The following is a 24,682-nucleotide window of genomic DNA, read 5'->3' on the forward strand; positions in this document are numbered from 1 at the left end:
CCGCTAGACCGGCTCTAGCCAGTGAAGCTCCTAGTAGACGCTCAAACTGAAATTTTGTGAGGGGGGATCCGTCCGCATGAACCAGAAAGGGACCAGGAGATCCTGGACGCATAACAAGGTATTCCCTGACCAAGTGAACCGGGCAGTACCTGTTATCCCCTAGGGTCTGTAACACCACCGTCTTCCCCTTCCCCACCTGGTCTGTTTTAGATCTGCGGATACGTAGCTCCAGTGCTGTGTTGAGGGTCACATCCGCAATCCCCAGCGCGCAATCAGACAGGTCTTCCTTAGATTGTCCAGGCTGGTGCGGCGCGCAGGAGACAGAGGAGGAACTGGGCGAGAGCGCCTCCTAAGTAGGGGGGTAAGCCGCGCCCCCCCGCCCCCAATGGACCGCCTCCAGCTCCACGCGATAGGGGAGTCATACCCTAGTGGGCGTAGGCCTCGCGCGCGAGGCAGCAAGGGGGAAGGCTCCGACGGGCGGCCACTAAAATGCTGCCCTGCTGATGTCCCACTGCTTGGGACACGGGCAGCGGCAATCTCCTGTGGGTCTACGATCACCCTATTTCTTTAAATTCCCACATCTACAAAACTCGTCTAAATAAGTGCAGCCCAGCACCAGCGTAACACTTTTCTTTTATACATGTTTCAGACTGTAACTGCACCATCCAGTCTTCTTACCTTAATTCCCTCCCCCTCTACACTTCATCGGTGCAGCACGCACTTGACAAGCAACAGCTAGCACGCTAACCCTGCTCCGTCACGTGACCAGGAAGCAGACTGTACCGTTCTGCACCCAGCGAGAAAGATGTAAACACCCTGCGCGCGCACCCCCTCACGACCGTCATCTAGGATCCAGCTGCTTGTTCTGTCGATCGCCCGCGGCGCTGTTTCTTGTGCCACTTGCCCATTTGCAGGGGCGTCTTTTCGCGGTGTGAGGTTTCATGCTCTGATTAGATAAGTCTTTGGAGTTCATGGTCAATTGGGTTTCCTTGTTCATATAGGAGGTCGGTGGTGTTCAGACGGCCCTGCGCCCTCTGCCCTCGCAGGCTAGCTGGGTTGTAGGTGATGTTTTTAGTTTTGGTTCGCGTTTTACGTTTTAATTACCTTTTTGTTTCGATTGGTTGATAAGGGCTATTTTACCTCTATTAGATTGGCAGGTAGAACATTCGGACTCTTTTGTGTTAGAGTCGACTATAGAACAGACATCACTGAATGTATTTTGGTGCGTTGTGTACTGATAGGTTTCAGGCAGAGTAAAGGAAACTGAATCAGTGTCGTTGCGTTTAAAGCGCAAGACATTATTACACTGCGTTTTGTCCCTCACAATTCTGGGCTCTGATTGCTCTGTATCAGACGAGTGTGTCTTGACTGTACTGCCTACAGTTATGTAGGTGGTAACTTGGTGTCTGTCCTTTGGAATTGCGATCGGGCTTTATTTTAGTGTATTGTCTGTTCTCTGTTGGATTTGCTTAGACATGTGTTTACTAAAAGTTACTTCAAGAGTGTGAGTTTGGTGTCAATGTCAGGATCGGATTGATTGTTGCCCATAAACAAGCGAGACCAAACATCTGTGGTGGGTGAGCTGTGGCAGATACCACAACATTTGACGAGGATTGGGATCGTTTAAAATAGTGTATGAGCGGTTGGTAGTATTTTCTGAAAGTGTGATGATGGCCAGGCAGCATCGGGACTATTGCAGGCTAGCGGGTCACAGGTAAATGTTGTAAATTATCCGAAAGGGAGCTTTAGTGTCACGTGGCTTCAGTTCCTACCAGAGTTCACGGCGAGATGCCATGTAGTGAGAGCATCAGTCGATAACGTGTAAGGCACGAGGTAGAATTTCCTGCAGATATTCAACTATCAGTGTTGTAGAGATTCCGGCACTTTGAGGCCAGGTAGAGTGGATGTCTTTTTCCTCAGACATGGGCGATGGGGTCTCGCAGTAGCAGCACGAGTCGTGGCGGTGCCGGGGAACCGCCGGAGGGCCGGTCCACAGGTCGCCACGGCAGTGGCGAGGAGAATGAGGAGGAGAACGTGGATCTGGCACAGGTACTGGCTTATCTCCTGCGCAGGTAAATCCTCTTGTGTGAACCATCCCTCACTAACTATGTGCTACACTAGGTAGCATAGTTCAAACTGCACTTTTGAGGTCAGTCTGTTGTGTGCGCACAGTCCTAAATTATACAGTTGTAACTGCGCCAGTCTGTGGTCAGTCTGTTATAGCTTTATGACCCTGAGATATTATCTGGCAACAGCAGGCCCTGGGATGTATACTGTAATAATTACATGCCAGCCTTGAGTCCTGTCATCTTTGTTGTAACCACTCAGTACTGGTTTTATACTTATGTAATTGCAGGCATATCTGTTATGGGGCCATACTGTTGTAGCTACGTACCCATGGGCTGTACTGTCATCATCAATTGTCTCGCTGTCCTGCTGTCATGACTACATGCCACTGTGCTATATTGTCATGCCTACAGGAATGGTACTATACTTTACACATTCCACAGCTTGATTGTACTTTCAGAATTGCACAGTTGCAAATGTACGACCCTGGATCATACTTTTGTGACTACACTGGGGAAGCCAGTATTAACCATGTAAAGTCTTCCTGACACAACTGTGTACCCAAGAACTATAAACGACACTGCAGGCAAAATATATGTACCTGACCTGCAGCTGTACATGCTCAATATTTGGCTCTACTGCTCTCGGTGATGATCCTTCATAAAATCGCCCATTCTTCCCATTCGATGAGCTCTCGTGTAGGATATCATATTTCTCTATGAAAAAATACACGAAGTACATATTTTTCAGAATCCTTTCAACATTCTAAATCCACTTCCCGTCTCCCAGAGCCATCTGCGATGTCGTCATCTTTTAACTTTGCATTCATACTTCTTTATAACTGTTAACATTCTGTAACAAGGCTTCACTCAATGCCCATTGAAACTACCGGCCTACTCATATTATACTAATTATTAATTACTAATGTGCTCCTTTACAGCATACATTATGTAATATACATTTCCCGCTTTCAGTGGGTAGGGGTGATCTAGACATGGCAGACATTTGGTCAGCTTTCATGCCAATTGTGCCTTACATTATCAGGGAAAAAAGATATTTTGTGTCTTAAAGAAACCTTCTTCTCTTAGTAGGTGACATAGTAAGAGGCCTACCATTAACAGGAGTGAAGAAAATGGTCCAGATTTTCCAATTCTAAAAGTAGATAGGCTGGATTTTTTAATGCTAAAAGAAAAATAAAGGCTTACGTTTGAAAAAACCCTAACAGGAATGTAAACAAGTATTTTTATAGCATGACCAAGTATACCATCCCAATGACAAGATAAAGGCCATAAAGTTACAAAAAACTCATGACCACAAGTAACATCCCACATTGTGTAAGCGTAGGCAGTCTGAGTTCATGACCATTGAAATTTAGGGAAAATTAACGTTTGAATCAGAGACTGGAACAAACGCAAGGTTAAAGCCAGCTGACTGACCAGATAGCAGCAAAATATTCTCATTATGCAGTGGCCAAATTCCTCTCTTGTGCAACAAAAACCCTACTGGTGAAAGCTATGTGGTCTTAACCCCTTCTTATTTAGCTGACGGTGTGTATCTACACCACCTCATTGTCAGATGCAGCAGTCTGGACAATGTATTTTTTGTTACAATTGGTAACTTAAACACTAGGGTGCTCCGTCTTTTAGACCTTGCAATATTACCTGGCAAGCCATCCTTATTTATTGTTTTTTGTTGTAAAATTTGTCTGGTATTTAGTAGTAGTCTCAAAGTCGTCCACAAATATCAAATATCCTGTGCAGCTTAGGAGTGCTTGGACCTTTGCCCAGCTCTTGGGCACCTTCTGTTTCAGAGTGACATGGAACTTTGTCTGAAGAGACTGTCTTATGTCCAGTCAATTGGTGACATAGATAGGTTGCAGAACCCTTCACTATATGACACTTACTATCCAGATTAACAGAATTTAGCTTGTGATGCTTGGAGATTGCAGATATGTTCCTGCAGATGGTACTGCAGTATTTTCCGCAAATGGCGTACTGTATAAATGCTTGTCAACAGGCAATTTTGACCAGTTTTTTTAAAAAGTGGTAGCGTCATTTGAACTGAGACTGACAATCTGAGGTGGAGAATGTAGATCTCGCCAGAGGAGGGTTTCTTCACCACTAAGGCCTCCAAGTGGCAGTAACAAAATTGTGGCTCATTTTTACCACCGACGGCCAAGAGCCCAGGCCCTTAACCTGCTTATAGCTTGAGCTTGATACAGCTGCCACTAAATATCTGAAGTCTTTTAGGGATACCACACATCTGTCGCTGCAATTTGCATAGGTTGTGACCACTAGCTTGAATCTAGCGCACATTACATCAAAAGTTAAAAGCTAAGGCAAGTGTTGGCTCGAGCCAGGTTCTTAAAACTTGCTCATGTCATCGTATAGCTGCTACTAAAAAATCCTGAAGCTCTTTTGGGACACTCTTTGTTTCCCCCAGCACTTTGCACCTTGCTGAATACTATGAGGAACTAAACTGAACACCTGAAGCACCAGGGGTCGTTCTGCTGCTTCCCCATCATTCCTTCTTATTCACTTTTGTGGCCAAAAAAGAACGCCTTGCGGAATGCTATGACTTGCCTGTTGAGAGAGTACTTTACAAGCCCTGAGATCAGGGCAGGCTATCAATGTTGATCAAACTGAAAAATGTAAATTGTTGGTCAGGTACTATTTGAAACCTGGAGAGGTGGGGACGTACACAGCGCATGACAGACAAATGCTGACCCCAAAATACACGCAGTAGCCTAGTGGCAAATTTCAATGTGCTAACTACCGCTTCATATGCCAATTTTCAGATTGTTTAAGCTCAAACTGGAAATACCTGCTTCATTCTCTTTAGGTCCTAATTAATGTCGCTGGGAATTCGGTGGCACATGTTATGCTTCTAGAAAGTATTTTAAATTCTATTTTAATCTGATTGTTCTGAATTGGTATTAACAAGAAGGAGTTTTGTAAAGGTTTAAGTAACTGTACAATAAACTTAAACTGCAGTCTCGTCTGCATTTTAGAGTTAATTTTTCACTCAAACTGGTACTCTTACTAAGTAAAGTAGGGCACCTACAGAGCTTTACAAATATTGTGTTGCAAGCCTCTGTTTGTAGAGAGGAACGGTGAGCCAGTAAGCATGCTTTTGGGCACGTTTCATTTATTTGTGTGGCGTTTCATTGGCTGTTGCAGTAAAACAATAAAATCAAGCTTGCCTTGGGTGCTACAATTAATTTATAGCAAACTTTAAGATAATGAATTAAATTGCATAAAAAAACTTTTCCCAGAGAAATCACAGCATCCAAATTCCTAATCTCGTCAGCCCCTTGTCTGTGAGTCGCAATGTTTCATTTATAAAACCTCAGATAAAGAAATATGTGAAAAAGTGAAAATATGTGAAATTTACGATTAAGGAATGTTGAATATAATTGCCCCCACATTTGCAGCACCCATTATCTGCTCTAATGTGGTTTTCTAAGCCCCTGAGTCATCACCCTTGGTTGATCCAAATGTTTCATCTAAGCCATTGGTTCTTAAACTGTGGTCTGGGGGCCCCTGGGGGTCTGTAAAGCTTTCTCTGGGTTCCACGACTGCTTAGAAAATTAAATTATATTAATAGTTTAATAAAGTGTATATAAATAAAGAAGCAACATGTTCAATTGCTAATTTTAAAATGTTCGGTATATGTGAGGACATTTTGAAATTGGAGGCAAAAAATTAGGATCCTGAGAATGATTTATGGAACAGTACATCAAACAGATTATACTATGGATGATGAGTGACCTAAATTGAATTTAGAAAGGCTCAAAGCTTCCCAATAAAATGTATTTTTTTTTTTTAATTTGTGAATTAAAATGTTTCCTAATATTTGTTTGATGAATGCATGTTTCTGTATTTTTGTGTGTATTGTTTTGTGGTTCAAATCATCAAAAAGTCTTAAGCCGGAGTTCCCGGCTTGTAGTTAAAACTCAGTGGGGGTCTCTGGATCCAATAATGATTCAAGAGGGGGGTCCCAGGGTTCCAGAATGATTAAATGAGTGTCCTCAGAAGTCATAAGGTTAAGAACCACAGATGTAAACAATTGATGATGAAACTTGGGTTAGGGAACAGTATCAAGTGAGGCACAATATCACAAGAGGCAAGATAATCTTCTTCTCATAAGATGGAAAATTTCTATTGATTCTGAAAAATCAGGAAGTGATCCTTCTGTGACTGATATAGTGTTCAATGACCAGGCATTGACCCTCACCAAGAGAGTAACAGCCATACAGTGGAAGGTTAATGGCCTACTGCAGGCATACCAGTGGAGGAGAGACCTGATAAAATACGGGGAGAGAGAAATCTCAGCCATAGTGTGAGGTAGTACTGATGGAATACATGGCACCCATGGCTAACATTGTCAGGAACCATGGACTCAACATAATTTCCTAAGCCGACGACACCCAACTCATCCTCTCCCTGACAAATGACGCAACAACCATCAAAGACAGGTTCCAAAAATGCATAACGGAGTTGGCTATGAAGATGAACAACTGTCTCAAACTAATTACAGACTAGACAGAAGTTTTCATCTTCAGGGAAAGCTAGGACACCCTATGGATCAACGAATGGTGGCCACCTGAGCTAGGCTGTTAGACCCGGGATCCCTGGTTGGCTGATGTAGGTACCTTAGGACAAATAGGGACCCGCGTTTCTACGTCAGGGAAAGGAAGGTCACCTTCTGAGATAGCCCCACTCACCCCCTTGGTAGCTTGGTACGAGCAGCCAGGCTTATCTGCAAGGCAAATGTGTTAAGTATTTGCAACCACGCTCACAGCGACCCAATGATGACACCACAAATGGACTCCACACAAATTTTATAAAACAAGTATACATTATATATAAAAAGATATACGAAAAGACCACACAATATAAACCCAACATATGCGTATTTGCAATATTCCTCCTGGCCGGTTGTTAGGCCAGCCAGCCCTTGTAAGTTCTGGCAGTATTAATGAGCACTTCTAAACATTCGTCTGTAATCCTAACACCATGTTATGCAGATCGTAATGCTAGAAGTGAGAGAGAGGCCGAGAGCGTCTCCCTCCGAGCCCGCGCCCCTCCCCTGGAGTCGATACACATTACCTAGGGGGCGCAAACTCGCTCTCCTCTCCTCGTCCAGCGGTTTGGGCCTCCAATGCAATCTTTGGGACTTGGCAACCGCGTGCTCGGGCCGGCAGCTCAGCTCCTCCGGGGCTGCCGGTCCAGGCTGCTACTGCTACGAAGATCTCATGCTGCCACAGGGCACACACACACACACACACAGCATCGCTGAGACTCCCTTGAGCTTCGGGTGCACGATCACCGAGCACTCCACACGAAGGTCTCAGGCTGCACGAAGATAACACGCACAGCGTCGCTGAGACTCACTTTACTCCGGGTGCACGTGAACAAGGCGATCCTCACTAAGGTCTCACGTTGCACAAAGCACGCGCACACCGTGTCGATGAGACTCACTTGGATTCCGGATGCACAATAGCAAGACAATCCTCACGAAGGTCTCATGCTGCACAAAGCACACGCACACAGCGCCGTGAGACTCACTTGGATTCCGGTGCACACCATAACTGGACAATCCTCACAAAAGGTTCAGGCTGCACAAAGCACACGCACACAGCGTCGCTGATCCTCGCTTGGAGTCCAGGTGCCCACGATTACAGGGCACAGCTTACGAGGGTCTCAGGCTACAACAAGCATGCCCACACAGCGCTGCTGAGACTCTCCTGGAAACTTTTGTATTCCTGAGTTTCCGCAACAGAGAGCCAGCTCACTTCGGGCCCTTGGGGATAAGTTACTTCAGGACACAGCAAAGTCCTTCAAGCAGGGGGACACAGCACACAGCAAAGTCCATTTAGCCTTTCCTTGGTTAAAACAGCAAACTGCAGGCCAGCCCCAGAACACAGCAAGGGTCAGTCCTATCCATCTTGTTCACACTTGATCAAGCCATTCTCCAATGTTCAGGGGCTCCAGCTCTCATAGTTATACCCCTCAATGGCTTGGAAGTCTTTGTGCTCAGGGGGCACTGACCCCTGTCCAAACCAGTTCTGGGTGCCTCCCTGCCAGTGACACCTTTCTTCCTTTGATTAGTGGGGGTCCGGATTCTCAATCACTCAGCAGGAGATGCGACAATTGTTTTATTGTAGCAACCTAGGCCTCTTCACCTCTATGGGCTTCTCCTCCCCCTACACTCCAGATGCAGGTCAGCCTGTTGTTGTCTCACCTACTCCCCTGGGTCAAGACATTCCCCAGATCCTATCGCTTTCAAATCCAGACAGTCAATCTACAGCCAGGCAGAGACACACAGAAATGTTAGAGCACAAAAACTCAGCCACTTCTAACAGAGTGGCTTCTAAACACATAATGCAAAAACCACCTTCATAAAAAGATGTTATTACATTGTGAGTTCAGGCATACTAAACTTCACCTTTTCATCTTAAGCCTTTGGGAAGATAGGCTGGAAAACATATTATACAGCCTCCCCATTCTGTCCTATGGACAAGATGGGCTTTCAACAGTGAAAAACGAAATGGAGATTATTTCACTGTCAGGACATGGCACACACCTTAGTACATGTCCTACCTTTCACATGCACTGCACCCTGCCCAGGGGGTAACCTGGACCTAACATAGGGGTTTCTGATGTACATAGAAAGGGAAGGGTAAGGTCTGGCAAGTGCACTTGTCAGAACAACATGGAAGTTTAACAAACTGCACGCAGGCACTGCAATGGCAGGCCTGAGTTCCCTTTTTAAGGTTTCTGGTGTTGGTGGCACAATTAGTGCTGCTGGCCCACTAGTAGCATTTGCATTACCAGCCCTGGCACACATTGTGTACTTTACTAGAGACTTTACCAGTAAGGCAAACATACCAATCATGGACAACCAATTACCATTACACTTTATACAGGGAGCCCTTGCACTTTGATACTGTTTAGCAGTGGCAAAGTGTCCAAAGCATCTTAAGTTGGCAACACCATGTCAGAAAAAAGGTCTGAGGGGAAAGCAAAAAGTTGAGGAAATTAGCCAAAAAGGGCCAAATCCTACATGGGTCCTACCACCAAATCCCCCGAACATGCCTGCAACCTCTGCATCATCCTCGACAGCCGGCTATGCATGAAGAAGCAGGTCAGCGCCGTCTTCACTTGCTTCCTCACCCTACGAATGCTCAGAAAGGTCTTCAGATGGCTCCCGCCCAACACCAGGCTAACTGTCACTTAAGCTCTCGCCACTAGCAGACTCAACTATGGCAACTCCTCCTACGTAGAAATAACTGCACAACTCTTGAGGAAACTCCAGACCATCCAGAACTCAGCAGCCAGACTCATGCTCGACCTCCCCAGACAGACGCACATCACCCTTCACCTCAGGAAACTCCATTGGCTACCAGTCGCGAAGAAAGGCCAGTTCAAACTGCTCACCCACGTATACAAGGTACTACATAACGTAGGTCCGGTATACTTCAACAAACGAGTAAATTCTCACCGACCTACCAGGAAACTTCGCTCCAGATCCCTCTCTCAGTAATGGGGTTCACCTTCATACCATAACATAAGCATTCAACTCACTGTCGAGCCTTTAAAGGACAACCAAACTGTAGAGCTCAATCGCGTCTGCGGGGATCGCCACCCAGAGAACACGGACGTGATTTAGCTCTGCGGTTTAGATGGCCTTTTGAGGCTCGAGAGTGAGTTGAACACTTACATTATTGTACTAATTTTGTTTGCACTTTGCCCCTCACTCAAACTTATTGCTCATCTAAACCTAAAACACCTCTGCTCCTCTTCTTTGGAGTGTTGTAGCCCACACCAGGCACCTTGCGGTGCAGGTGTGAGGGTCACCTTGCGGTGCAGGTGTGAGGAGGGAACCCAATAATGAAGCATGTCACCTTCGGGTGAGTGTGTGTTCTTGTCCTATAAAAAGCATCCTCCAACGGACAACTATCTCTTTGGTTCCCCCTTCCTTCTATGTACCAATTTTACTTTGAGTGTATTCTTTGTGGTCAGGGAGCAGTACGATACATGTTTGATTTCTTTCTCCCATTAGACCCCTGTATGTATTGAATTCACTTTAATAGAAGCCAGTAAATCTCTGTCGGGGGCGTGGCTAGGCCAGGCCAGAGAAGACTATGGACGCATGATCACTCTGGTTTCGGCTGGCCCTTCATCTAAAGCGGGATCCCCCACTCCTTGAGGTACTCTTTGCTCTATTCGTGGATCCCTGGATGCCGCAGCATCCTTTGGCACCTGCAGATGCTCTGTGCCCCCGTGGGCTCGGACAGACCACTGGGTCCAGGTGTGCAGATTGAAGGGCCTGTCTATCTCACTACGGCCGTCCCTCAGTGACTACGCCAGCCTGTGGGTGTTGGGTGGAGCCTTCGAGCTTCCTCACGCCTTTGCCAGTCGACGTCGGAGGTCCGGCTCACTCGCTCTTGCTGGCCCTCCATGGTGATGGCTGCCTGTCTGCATGGTCACGATGCTCCTCCCCCCTCGCCTTCTGGTGCCTCAACCTTTGTACGGACTAGTCCTGGCCCTCCCACTCCTGTTGGGCCCATCAGGGTATTGGCTGCTCGCCCAGACGGGTACCCTTGACGTCTCACATATGGGCCCCGGTGACGTCTGGGTTCTCCAAAATAAGAACTTACTCCTCCAGCTTATCCAGGAAATCAAGGATGATATCAAGGGGGCGAAGACTAATCTTCAACATGATCTTTGAGCCCTTCGGCATGACATTGATGACCTCTGGGGCTGGATGCACAAACTGAACAGTCTCTCAACAAACAATCTGAGAAATGTGAGGCTCTGCAACAACATATCCTTCCACTAGAGGATCAACACATTGCCCTCTAAGAGAATTGCGAAGCCTTGGAAAACAGGTTGCGTCACAACAGCATCCGCGTCTGCGGACATAGCTGCAAAAGTATCAGATTGCTTATTTGTGACATTTTTATAATTTCATTGTAATTATGAGTGACATTCAACGAGTATGAGTGACACTTTTTCGTGACCATAATCAAGCAATCGAGCTGGATTGGTGATGCGAAGTCTTTGCCGGAGTTGTAGAAACAATTTCAAGATGTTCTGCAGGACTCTGTAGCTAGTTGGTGGTAATCTTTCCTAATTGAAATGGTCTGAAACATACCGTTCTTCTTTTTTAACCTGAGTGTACTCGCGGCATCCAATAAAGTATGCTTATTTGCGAGTGAGTCACAACTCATTTTAGCTTGGAGAAGCGAGTTTACCCTTTCTCTCACTACGGGGTTCAGTTGGGTGAGAATGACACAAGCACTCTTTGTGCATATTTTCACGTATCACTTTTTATCTTTCCTTTTTCTTCACCTCTCGAGCATTAGTCCAACACTAATTTCATTTTCTCACAGTCATGAAAGTCACCAAGCAGCTCCCTTGATGATGCTTACGTGAGGTACTTTCTGACCTCTCACATATTTTTCTTCTTGATTACACTAACAAGAGGGTTTACAAGGGTGGTAGACTGACAAACATTGAAAATTGGACACTCTGGTCCGGCTCCTATTTGGATTTCTTAGAAGCCAGCGTTTGGGCAGAGACATTATTATTCTGTCCCTAGGATCCTTGAAAAAGTGTTTGTGTCCTAGTACAATCAGGTCTTTTATATATATATTGATGTTCATGAGTGGAGGGCGACCTGATTGGTAATTCCCTCTTATGCTCCTTATTGTGGATGGTAATCTTTCTATGCCAGCTAGTCACTACATAGGATTACTAAGGGTTTCTACACTATGCCTAGGTGGATTTATACCGTGGTGCAACCATACCTGCCTCTGTGGCGGGGCGTTGCATAGTAATTCAGGCCACACGCCAGTATTTCGCTATAATGTGGTGCTGTGCTCACCTTCACTAAAGAGGCGTCTTTTTACTCATGGGCCCCTTCTAGTGAATGTCAGGAGCAAAGGATGGTGACCCCTCCTCCGCAGTTTGTCATAGTGAGGCCACTGTCTGTTGGTGCTGATCCCCGAGCAACAGTGAGGGTGATGCACTGTGCCTGAGGATCTTCCCGTTGCTGTTAGGAATGGGGTCAAGGCGATGGAGCTGAGCGTGACTCTCAGGATGGTAGCCGCATTCTTGTCGGCACTCTGTGGCAACTGTGGGTGGGGTGTTGGTGCCGAGGACAGCTCTACAAGTGAAAACATTTTGTTCTTTACACCACACAGCTGCTTCGAAACATCAATATTGCACCTTTGAGACAACTGGGATAGAAACGTGAAACCACAGGTCCCAGAATGCAAACGTTCTCTCAGCTCAGGAGCTTGTGCAGGATAAAGCAGTCTTGCCGCACACTGTATGGAGATTACACAGCAGTTGTGTGCTAAAAAACATGCTTTGTTCTATCACGGTAAACAAAAAAACCCTCCAATAGGAAAACTCGCCAATTTAGATATAGATCAAGTGCATGATTGGTACTCGGGGAACAAACAGGGAAAATAAAGTCTTATTTTCTTCGTTGTGTACCTGAGGTGCTGCTTCCTTCTTCTCGGTTCTCGTGTGACAAGAAATCCAGGACGTGGAATGAAACTACACACCCTGTCATATGTTTACTTTCTTAAAGGGCCAACACTGCATTGGAATCTTTTCAGCAAAGACTGTGTCATTGCTCTCAAGTGCCTCGCCCTTCACAGGCTCCTTGGCTCCCAAGTAGTTCCACATGACTGCAGGTAGGGGCCTTAATAGGACTCGAGTCAATGACTCGCCTCGGCCCGTGGCATTCTGAAACAGGCTGCTCAGTGCTGGACTGCAGTGCAGACACCACCACTCCGGTGGCGAACATGGTCCAGATCGTCAGGTTTGCTTTGCTTTGCACAACGCGGCTTTTAAATTTTAAGTTTAAACTACCACCTGACCTCGCCCCACGGGCAGCGCCAGCCGGGCCAGCCTCTGTGTGTGACTGACATAGTGTCTCCTCTCCTGGCTGTGTCTCAGCAGTCACCACTGGACATCAGCACACTGATTCACTCTGTGATGTCACGTCAGTGAATTCTGTGCCGTGGGTGATTATGAACTTCTTGTTACATTGTAGCTGATACCTAAGCCAGCTCAGAGCAAGCTGAGCCATCCACCCCCAAACCTGCTGCAAGCAATGCAGACCACTCCCTGCTGCCAGTTTTCTGATAGTGTTGCTAACAGCGCACGGCTTGAGCTGATGAGGCGCTATAAAAATGCGTGACTTTGCATTTCAGTGCGATGATGCGGACACCACACTGAAATGCGTTAGTCTAATGCTTGATGTGTGGTACTTGAGGGAGCTGCGTGGAGTCCCCACTGTGACTGACGCTGCCCTTCCACAATACCTCTCAGACCTCTTTGATGTCCACCAGAGCTTGACGCAGGACTACCAATTCCTGTAGACAGGGTGGTACCCCTACGTCAATCCAGGAATCTCCTCCCTGATGTTCTCGTACGTATCCACCGATTTACTGAGATAGAGGAAATCATGCCCTGGGCTGGCTGAGGGGGCCCGGTCTCCTTCAATGCAATGGATCCCGCCTTCTCCTCTTCCAGGACCTCCTCACCCACGGCCCTTGGCAAGCGATGGGCTTTTAAACCGATCACAGACTTTTTGATTTCCAAAGACATAAAATACCACTGAGTCACTCATTCTGCATTGTTTTCTCCTGGGAGTGCCACACACACCACACAGTTCCACTTCAGGAGACCAAGCACATCCTAAATTTGCTAACCGAGGACCAGCGTGAGGTCCCTTCCGGCTCGCAGCCTGCCCCCGTGGATCTGGGTGGATGCAGGTGCCTGGTCGTGGATGGCGCCGTCGTCCCAGTGCCTTGGAGATCGAACATAGTAAGGTCTGGCTCATAGAACACTTATTGAATACCACCATGGAAGATACTTCAGCCTCATCCAAACCATTGGCTGTGCCCGCTGTTTCTCCATGACCTCTGCCGAGCTTCCCTCATCCAAACCATTGGCTGTGCCCGCTGTTTCTCCATGACCTCTGCCGAGCTTCCCTCATGCAAACCATTGGCTGTACCCGCTGTTTCTCCATCACCTCTGCCGAGTTTCCCTCATCCGAACCATTGGCTGTGCCTGCTGTTTCTCCATGACCTCTGCCGAGCTTCCCTTGCAGCTCTCAAACTCCCTCCATGATCCCCCGCTCTAATGGACTGGGTAGGGACCACTCCGTTCATGGCGTTTCCATGGCCTTGACCCCTCCTACTTTAACATGGTCACTGGGACTGAAGGCCCCTCGACAGGGGCGCCACCCAGTCGAGGGGCACGACTTAGACCCCAGCTTAGCTCTTTGGAGTTTTGGTTTGTAATGTTTTGTTTCTGTTGCATGTTTGTGACGAAGGAAGGTTCCCACCCTGCCCCTTCACCAACTCTTTAATCTCCCAAACCTGCTCTCTCGAGGAGGGGGGTAGGTTGTGGGGATCACTTGTCCAGTATATTCCTACTCTTTTGCCCTTGACATGTCTACTCTCCCCCCATCTTTAACAGTGGTCACTCCCAATAACAGGGGGTTCAATAAACCCGCCTAGCGTATAGGCATCCTCCATGAGCTCTCCACCTTGAAGACTGAGGTTTGCTTTCTCCAGAAAACCCACTTCGTACATTCTGATATTGGCAGACTTTGCTCCTGGAAATTCCCTACACAATATCATGCCTCCTCACGCATTAAAAGAGAAGGAGTGGCGGTCCTGATTGCCTATGTTGCTCCCTTCATGGGGGGACACCGCAGAGGTCCGTGGGGATGCGTGCCTGGCTCGTGGACTTGGGGCTGCTTGGCGTACATGCCACCCCCAACTATAGACTATTCCCACTATTCAGCAGCGCATCGCACTTACACACGTATCGACCTCATTCTCCATGATAAAAGTTTGGAGCAGGTTATCATGGAGATTGACCAACACCCCCAGTCTCTCTCAGACCATGGCTGTGTTGCTTTGTCCCTTTGCTGGAGTGGGAGTTTCTGCCCACGACACGGTTACTGGATGGGGGCAGCTGGCTGTGCACCTTGCTAGCCCATAATTGCACCCCAACAGGCAATCCGTCATATTGGCAAAATTTGTGTGGGTGGCATGACTTATACTGCGATAGAGGACAATCTATAGGCTTTCGAGTCCATTCATCTGTTGTTTACAAGTTTGACCAGCTTGATACCTCACACAGGGAAGCATTTCTGGATTCTGTTACCCTCCGCAGGCTCGCTGCCCCTACTGTTACACAGCTTCACACCTCCATTACGGAGTCTGAAATGCTAACAGCCATTGATCAACTTAAGACTTCTAAAGCCCTTGGCCCAGACAGTTACCCCCCACTGTTCTACAAGCGTTTTGCACCTGTGCTCTTCTCGACCCTTACAACTCTCTTAAATTCCTTCACCACAGATTGGGAGGTTTCCACTTGCATGATAGAGGTATCTATCGCTCTCGTAGCTAAATATGGCCCAATCTCAGTCCTTCCTATGGCCTGATCTCCCTCCCTCCTAAACGCGGACCTAAAGCTCTTCGCTAAAGTCTTGGCCAACCGCCTTGAACCTGTACTGCCAGACTTGATACATTCCGATCAGGAAGACCTTATCGCCAGTCGCAACACCAGTGATAATACCAAGCTTGCTCTCCATCTTATTGAGGTGGCCAGGAGGAAGGGGAGAGCAGACGCTCTTCTGTCTTTGGACTCTGAGTAGGGGTTCAATGGGGTGGACTGGGGTATGCTCTTTGACCACTTCGAAGGCAGGATGAGGGGATAGATCGCAGCTCTCTACAACACCCCCAGGGTGAGGGTGATGGTCAGTGGTCACCCCTCAACCCCCATTCAGATTCAGTAGGACACTCAACAGGGTTGCCCCCACCTTTTATTCCATCTCTCTCTGGAGCCACTCCCTCAGAGAATTAGGAATGACCCGCACATCCAAGGTATCTCCTTCTGCAGAGATGCTTTCAAAGTATCTGCCTTTGTGGACAACATCTTACCCGCACAGAGCCTCAATGCTCACTTCAAGCCTTGGTCCCCCTGTTGGAAGAGTTCCAGGTGGTTGCCAGGCTCCGTATTAATATGGACAAGTCGGGGGGCTTGTTTGGGGGGCACAACTTGTCAGGGTCCCTTATGGAGGTGACGCTCTTTCCCCGGACGACGGCTTCAGCCAGATACCTTGATATGTATGTGACACCTGCCCTTTCTAATTGTGTGCCCCTCAACTTCGAGTCTCTCCTCCTCAACACCAAGGTGTCACTCCTGGCTTTGGAGCAACCATTCCCTCTCTGGGTGGGATGTATTGCAGCCCTTAAATGGCAATCCTCCCCTGCCTTTTTTCAATCTATACCACTGCTTTTCCTTATAATCGAGATTTACTGTCTTCAGGCTGCTTGCATGTCTTATATCTGAGGTTGGAAGTGATCTAGATTAGCCTTCCAGATTTGCATCCAACATCCCAGGAAGAGGGATTTGGCGATGCTGCACCTACTTCACTACTACCAAGCTTCCCAACTACACTACATGATCAAATGGCTTAAAGGGGAAAGCAATAATCCCATGTTCTACATGAACCAAAACCTAGCCTGCCGACCAACTGACAAAATCCCCTGGGTTCCCAAAGTCTTGAGGGTGTCGCCTTTTATACCTCTTTCCAGTCACTGTCTACCCTTGCTGTGTGGGACTCGATTGCAGCTAAACAGGGCCTGAAGGAATGCCTTCCCTTCCCCCTCACTCATGTTCTGGACAACCCGAATATCTCCCCAGGCCAGGGGAGACAAGCCTTTCAAATATAGAGGGAGAAGGGTTGTTTTCTTCTCAGCGACGACTTCTTCATGAGCGACCAGATCAAGTCTTTTGAGGAAGTTAAACTTGGTTACGGACTCCAGGAGACTGAACGATTCTATAATGTCCAGCTCCATCACTGGATTTCCCATCCCACTGTTGGGTCTGAAGCAACTAGACCGGTTACCCCCCTTTAAGCGTTAACTCCAACACCTCACCTCCTCTAGGTTAGCATCCTTATTGCCCATCTATCACCGCCCAATATGACATACCAGCTGGGAGGGAGATCTCCAGCTCACATACAACAGTAAGCAATGGCAGGTGATGCTCCTTCGCAACACCTATTTTGCCAGGCATGCACAGGGTAGCAAAACCCTCTACAAGATCTTGTATCATTGGCACCTTACACCCCATCAACTGCATTTCATTAATGCAGCCCACCCAGCGGAGTGCTGGCGAGGATGTGTGGGCACGAGAACCCTCTTCCACATTCTCTTGAAAGGAATGGTAATTAATTTCTGTTGAATTGATATTAAAGTTATTGCTGTTTCTGGGGGAAAAAACTCAGCAGGTACAAATACATATTAGGATTAGTGATGATTCTATGAGAATATGTCTTTGCAGGTGGACTATGAGTCAGGAAATTGCCATTTAAATTTGCCAAATGATGCGTTACCAAAATGCTTTGAGTAATTTCTTTTTTTCATAAACTTTTTATTGATTTCCAACAACAATCAGGTATCAGCACATGACATATAAAGTTAGCACAGAGTATTTCCCCTCCACCACATACAATTCCATTTAACAGCCACACATGAAATAAGCCAGGAGCCCTACAAATCCCTGAGAGAATGTCGAGGCCTATGAATCATGAAATCTGGTACAACATAGAGGGATGCAGATCTTGGTACAGGAGAGCACGGGGACCTGGGGGCCACCTCAATACTAATTCCGAGGAGGAAGAGCCTCCACTTCGGCCATCAGTTGGGCTGTCTGTTCACGCCGTTCTTTCTGCAGCTCCACCGTTGGGGAGATACAGATATCCCCCCTGTATTTATTCCACTTTGTCCATTTATGGTCCTATTTCTTGGGGCATCCGTGGCCTTTGAAGACTGATTTCTCCGCAATCATCGTGGTATCCATATCTCTTGCCCAGGTCCCCTGGAGCGGAACCGCCTCCACCCTCCATTTTTGTGCAATGTTTCGCTTCGCGACGGCGAATCCCATTGAGGCCCAAACCTGTTCAGCCTGAGAAAGATCAGTTGCCCCCTAAATATTAAGCAGGCAGAGGTGAGGAGATGGCTTCAGGGACTTGCCGCATGCCCGCTCCAGTTGACGGGCGAACCTCACTCAGTAATCTTGGATGTGTGGGCATTCCCATAATATGTGAATGAAGGTGCCTACTTGGTTGCATTGCCGGAGACTGAGCGGATCGGGGAGTCTACCTATCCTGAACAGGAATTTGGCGTCAAAGTAGACCTGATGGAGAATTTTAAGCTGCAGGAGTCGCATGCGCATCGGGATGGCCACCTCACGAGGAGAGATGAGTGCGTCACGCCAGTCCTCATCCTCAAACACACCCAGGTCTTTTTCCCAGCACGTCCCCAACTTTTGCATCGGATTTGCATCGGATCTGCACGGTTGTTAACCGATTTCCTCTAGGTGAGTGAAATGACCTTATGATCCATGGGATCCAATAACAACCGGTCCTCCAAAGGGGAGGAGGCAGAGAGGGGGACATCTCTTGATAGAGCGGCCAATATAGCATGACTGATCTGTAAGTATCGGAAGGTCTCGGTTTGGGCCAGCTGGACTGTTCCCATGAGGCACAGGGTCAAGACTGATTAGCATATGGCTGGGTTCAAACTGGAACTGCATGGTGAGCAAAAAAACGATGGATTTAGGCCCAGATCTCTGTACTGGAGTGAATGTATGACATTGTTCTGCATTCTGTCCATCAACTGTTGTTTTTGCATTTGTCACCCCGAGTGGGAAGGGTATGCCCAGACGTGGGTTCTGTGCTCTCCATGCCACTGGAGTCAAACTGTCCTGGCTGAAGAGGGGTGAAACCCCGAAAATGGTCCTAGGATGCTTGTTTCCAATCCAGGGAGGACCTGGCTTGGCAGTTCGGGCTGGATTGTTCCTATGAGGCACAGGGTCAAGACTGATTTGCATATGGCTGGGTTCAAACTGGAACGGCATGGTGAGCAAAAAAACTATGGATTTGTGTTAAGTTAGTGCTCATGGAGATCTCATTCATCTGCTGTTTTGTTTTAAAGGGTAGAGATTACTTGAAGTGAATTAGTAAAGTTAAGATGATGCGAGTTGTTATTGGTAGTGCTGGATATGTGTGCCTATTAGGTAATTGACTTGGAATAAAGTATTGAAAAGTTTGGAAAGGGTGTTTGGGAGTCTGTAGTAGTAGTGAGAGGTTTGGGATGAGTCCTGGTGTGGAGGTATGGGCAGAGATTGAAAGGGAAGTTTTTTTTTCTCCCTCCCCAGTAAGTAGAAATTAATAAGTAAATGTATAGAGACATATCCAAACCTCCTAAATATATAGCAATATGTATACACACATAAACACATTATACTTGTGAAATTCTATGTAGAAAGCACAATTCCCGCTATATACACATGTAGTATTCTTTACATGAAGTCAACAAAAAGGGGGGCACTGTTCCAGAGTGAGTAGTGCAAACAGTCACTAACTCACTACTGGGAGAGAGGAAAAGGGGAAGAAAAGAGAAAGGGCAAGTATCCTAGGTCTGGGACTCAGTGGGGAAGAACAAGTCTTGTCTCTTGTAGCCCTCACACACCCCAAAGGATGTCATGCTTCATCATCGGGCAGTTGCTCCTTGTCGGGCCGGCGCGGCAATGCCCTACGGATCCCCCGAAGGGTCACTTTGTCGGAAATCTTTTGAGCACTGCCGTTTGGTGCATGTGGGTGTGTGGAGTAAGTCCCATGTGGAGGGTGACAAGGTGCGTGCAAAGCGTTATAACTGTCTAAGGGTTACCAGAAGATATGCTTTAATAGAATGGTACCCTTGGCAGAGTAAAAAAACCCGTAGGTTGGGAGTTACCCCTGTCGGCGTAATGGGGCCAGGTAACTATATGGTCGCCATGTTTCACGCCTCTATGGTCGTAGAGATCCCTGGCGTTTCATCAGGACCAGAATAAGCTGGGATAATTGTGTGGTGCATGTGAAAAATAATATTAATAGAGGGGTAGGGTTAGCCCTCTGGATGATCAGTGGGGCCCATAAACTAAGAATCTTTAGTATAGGCTGTCACTACAAAGTTGAGTCCACTTCTGATCGTGACCTAGGAGGAAGAAGAGTAAAAAACAAGAGAGAGACATGCCACAAGTAAGTCGGGGAGGTTCTCAGGTGTGCCTCCATAAACAAATGTCGACAAAATGCTACATGCGTTTGTGAAAACAGAGGGAGAGGGAGACAGACCAGGTAGGCACAGTACCCTCCATTCCAGGTACCCTGTGTCAGTCCGTTTTAAAGGTGTATGTCCAGAGAAGGTGATCCTTGACCCCTTCTTGCCCTGATGAATTTGCCACAAATCAACTGGCAATGAAACATGTTGGCCGTCATTACTAAGGTATGCAACATGCTGTGTTTTTAAACAGTGGGATAGACTCCTAACCAGAATAAACAATTATTTGAGAGTCTAAAACCCCCCCCTTTTTTTACTGTCTTTGTTCGCACAGTTTGTGTGTTTCTTTGTTTTCACACTACACCGTCTTGTGTTATGTGTTTTTTCACTGGACACTGCACACTTTTTTCTTGAGAGAGAGTTACCAATGATGAAATAGACGTGGGCAAGCTGGTGAGAACCAACCAGTAGCTCCTCTGGTGGTGCGCACGTGAGGTACTCTCTCTCTCTTTACACATTTTTTCACCTCTTCATCATTGAGGGTTTGTGTAGAGTTTATTAATCTGTGGACTGACTTCACATTTCTTTCATTCTTTCTTTACTGACTTACACATTTTTAATTTTATAGCATTCTGGATGGGGTGATACCATATAATATAATGAGCGTTGGTGGTTTGTGATAAAGCACACTCCCTCCACCCATTCCAGAACAAAAATAAATATTTGCTACAGTGTGCCAGGACTTTTTGTGTTGAAACCCTGTGCGCCGACACAGCCGTAATGGGGGCCAACAGCCAGTTTGACTCCACGCCGGGCATCCAAGAAGCGTCAGCAAAGGCAGTGTTGCCTGTGAAACATGAGGAGACATAGTAGCCTGCTAAGCTTAAAGCTAACACCGGAACGTACCATGGGAGAAACGTGTGATGAGGGCTCATGTTAGCCCAACGTGTTCAGGTCCAGTATCAAAGGTAGAGAAAGGAAGAGTGCGTTAACACGCTACAGGACATGAATATGTATATACACCGTTTTTTGCTGAAACCCTTACCTAATAAGGGGAGGAGTAATACTCCATAGGCTATTGGGGTAGGTTGCCCACACCTTACCGGGCTGCAGAGAAAGAGTGACGAGAAATGGCAGGGAAAAAGTGAGTAAAATGCGCCATATAAGACATACTGTTTTAGTAGCATTCACTTACTTCTACTTACTTCTGACAACGTTGTCCTTTGCCATTACCGGGGTTCCTTATACTCACATAATAGCTCGGGTGTCGGCTCCGATCAACCTGCCCTGATGCCTGCCTGGGAGTGAAGGCAAACAGGCAGGGGTCGTCTAGAAGTACTCTTGCTGATTGAAAGAGGGAGGCTCCTATTTCCGGTTTGCCTTGGCCTAGTATCACCAAGCTGCGCCTGCGTCAGTAATCAAGTTGTCTCGGTGGAGCGCAAGTGTGTTTCTGAAAAGCGTGGGGTGGACTGAGCATGTGTCCATGGGGAGGAACAGAGGTTCCTCTAGTAAACCTTCCTCTATTCTCTGGTGTATCAGCATCATCAAATGAATGCTCGCTTGCGGGCTGTTGAAGTGCAAAAAATGGTTAGCAGCGTGTGCATGGACCTCTGGTGTTTAAAAACAAGGAAAAGTAATTTTGAACTGGTTATGTGGTCAGATATGTTCGTGTATCTAATCGGAGCAAATTATGTTATGGTCACAAATATTAAAATAATGGTGACATGTCACAGAATCTCAAAAGAAATACATAATGAGAAACCTCGCGGCGTGATACTAGACGCCAGGAGTTTCAGAAATGGTGGGTCAAAGATGATTACGAGCTCAAATATGTTAATGGTTTTACTTTTATCAAGTCCCTCAAAGGAGATGCGGTAGTGTCAAAAGGATGGCTATGAGCTCATAAGAGTATGGCAATGCTGTGTGCAAGGAACTAAAATTCAGTCCATGGTATTTCTTCATTCAGGCCATTTTCATGCGTCCGGAGGCGGTGCACCCACCGTTGTTCTCGGCGCAGAAGTGACGAGCTACTCCACCCTGGGTTTGCCTCTAGGATAGTCTATTGTATGGCCTCGCAAGGATGTCCCTTGTCGATGAAGTGGTTAGTCATCTTCGTAGCCGTCTGTCCGCGTCTAATGGTACTCTTATGTTCGCTGATCCTCACTTTCATAGCTCGGGTTGTCATCCCCACTTATCTGAGTGGGCACGGACAGGTTATCAAGTACACGCAGTTTGTAGTATTACAATTGGTGTGTTTTCGCTGTTCCCACACAAAGTCATCCAGCTGTAATGATTTAGTGTGTTTTGTTGATGAGCAGGCCCCACAGGTACCACATGGGTGATGTCCTGTAACTGCAGGAAGGTTCCATAGTGTAGTCTCCTGGGATTTCTTTACAGCTCGCGGGCGTGTGTTAACCAGTTGCCAGTTGGTCACGGAGGTTCATAGTCCGTTTGAACGCAAAACGAGGGCGATCCAGAGCTAAGGAGTCAGTGTTAAGGATCCTCCAGTTGCGGTTGATAATCTTTTTTTATTTTGTTGGATAGCGGGGTAAATGTGGTGACACATGTGATCACATCACTGTTCCTAGGTTCCCCGATCTCCAAGAGTCCTTGCCGGGTATTATTTCTGGCACGTTTCTTTGCCTTTGAGATCACCTCCCTGGGGTAGTGCGTTTCCTGTAGATGGTTGGCCAGCTAGTTGGCTTGAGACTCGAACTCTTGTGTCCTGCTACAAGTCCGTCGAATCCTCAAGAATTGGCCATACGTTAAGTTCTCCCTTAGAGCTTTGGGATGATAGGTCCTAAAGCTAAGGTGACTGTTGCAGTCGGTTGTCTTTCTGTAATTCGTGGTATGTAGGTACCCATCTTTGAGGCTTATGAGTAAGTCCAGGAAGGAAATCGCCTTTTCACTGGATGTCTTCGTAAAGTGCAGATGGGGATCCTGGTTGTTAATCCACTCGTGGAATGACCCGGCCTCCGCCTCTGTGCCTCTCCAGAGGATAAATACATCGTTAATGTACCTCTTCCAGGTGATGACATTTTTTTGGGAAGGGATTGGTGTCTGTAAAGATGTTGATGGCTTCGAAATGGGACATGTATAGTCCCGCCAGGCTTGGTGAGTAGGTACTCCCCATGCTGATGCCTTGTATTTGGTTGTTCGTTGTGGTCTTTACATGCTCAGACATAACAAAGGTAATCAGTGAGATATCGTGTAACAAAATACATGTCTGCAGGCTTTAACCTTGTGCAGTAAATGTCTATTGGCCTTAAAATATGTGTTTCATAATTTAAAAAAAAGTCACACCTAACGCCTTTGTCATACGTTTTTTTTTGTTGTTGAAAATTCTTTTTTATTAACAATGCTCATGAGACCATACACTTTCACACAATTACAGTATCATACATCGGGGCACATTTGCAGAAATTAACATTGTAATTTTCAATAGGGAACAACAAAGACAATAAGCCGTCACCTACTTTCCTACCAATCCATGAGTACTCTGTACCTGCGCCAGGGTGCCCATACTTTCTTCAACTTTTTCGTGCACCCCCTACTTCTGTATACTGTTTACTCGGCCGTTTGGCACCAATCGAGTTCCCACTGCCAGTCCTCCCATCTCGGGGGTGCCTACGCCCCCCCACCCCCTAGCAATATTCCGTTTCGCAATCCCCGCAGCGAGGGCCAACCTGAGCTCTACGTATCTGGACAAGTCATTATTCCCCCTTGATTTTCAGCAATAGCCACTTTGGCTCCATCGCAACCATCTCACCTACCACCCTAGACATAATGTCGGTGACTCACTACCAATATGTGGTGATCTTCGGGCACTCCCATAGGATATGAAAGACGCCGATGGACTCCTACCCCATGCATAAAGATGTGTGCGGGTGTAGTAGGTGCGATAGAGATTTTTTAACTGCACTAGTCTGAACCGAGACCGGATTGCAATCTCTCTAGGACTCTGCAGTGCATCCTGCCAATCTTCCTCGTCTAGTCTTCCCAAATCCTTGGACCAAGGCGCCCTGAGAGTGATCAGGGGGTCAGGCACGTTGTTTATTAATTTACGGTAGATTGAAGACGTGGGCTATTCCGCTATAGGATCGAGCAGCAGCCTATCCTCCATTGGGGGAGTATTCCTGAACAGTGGTGCCATTTTGTATATGGGATCGTAAGGCATGTGCGAGTCACAGATATTGGTATCTTTGTGAATGGTGTAAATCGGATTCCTTTTGGAGGTATTCAAAGGAACGGTGGGAATCCCCTTTCCAGACATCCCCTAAGTACTCAATACCAATCAGCCTCCACCCCTTGAAGCCCGCCAAAGTGGTTACTTCCCGCAGGTGCTCACCTAGCCACAGTGGTGATCTCCCAGTTATCACCCCCGCCCTTCCTAAGAATTTGTTGGCCTCTCTCCAGCACTGCAGCACCACCCTAGTGTGTTCAGGCCACGTTGCCTGTGGCCTC

The 24,682-nt window shown here is 47.0% G+C and overlaps 1 protein-coding gene across 4 annotated transcripts in view; it reads left to right on the plus strand.

Annotated features, from left to right (window-relative positions):
- Window positions 1-836: 836 nt before the first annotated feature.
- Window positions 837-24,682, plus strand: part of DCAF11 (DDB1 and CUL4 associated factor 11) — a 370,711-nt gene continuing 346,865 nt past the window's right edge. For 3 of the 4 annotated variants that reach the window (XR_014980723.1, XM_085650380.1, XM_085650400.1), the window contains exon 1: window positions 1,663-2,072. Coding sequence is in view for 3 of the 4 variants with exons in the window: in XM_085650380.1 (XP_085506506.1) it covers window positions 1,930-2,072 (143 nt within the window). In the remaining variant the exon portion in view is untranslated. Of the gene's footprint in view, window positions 2,073-24,682 lie in introns of all 4 variants that reach the window. The other variant, XM_085650394.1, reaches the window with a different exon arrangement.

The sequence above is a fragment of the Triturus cristatus genome, chromosome 1_1, assembly GCF_964204655.1.
Source record: "Triturus cristatus chromosome 1_1, aTriCri1.1, whole genome shotgun sequence".
NCBI lineage: Eukaryota > Metazoa > Chordata > Amphibia > Caudata > Salamandridae > Triturus > Triturus cristatus.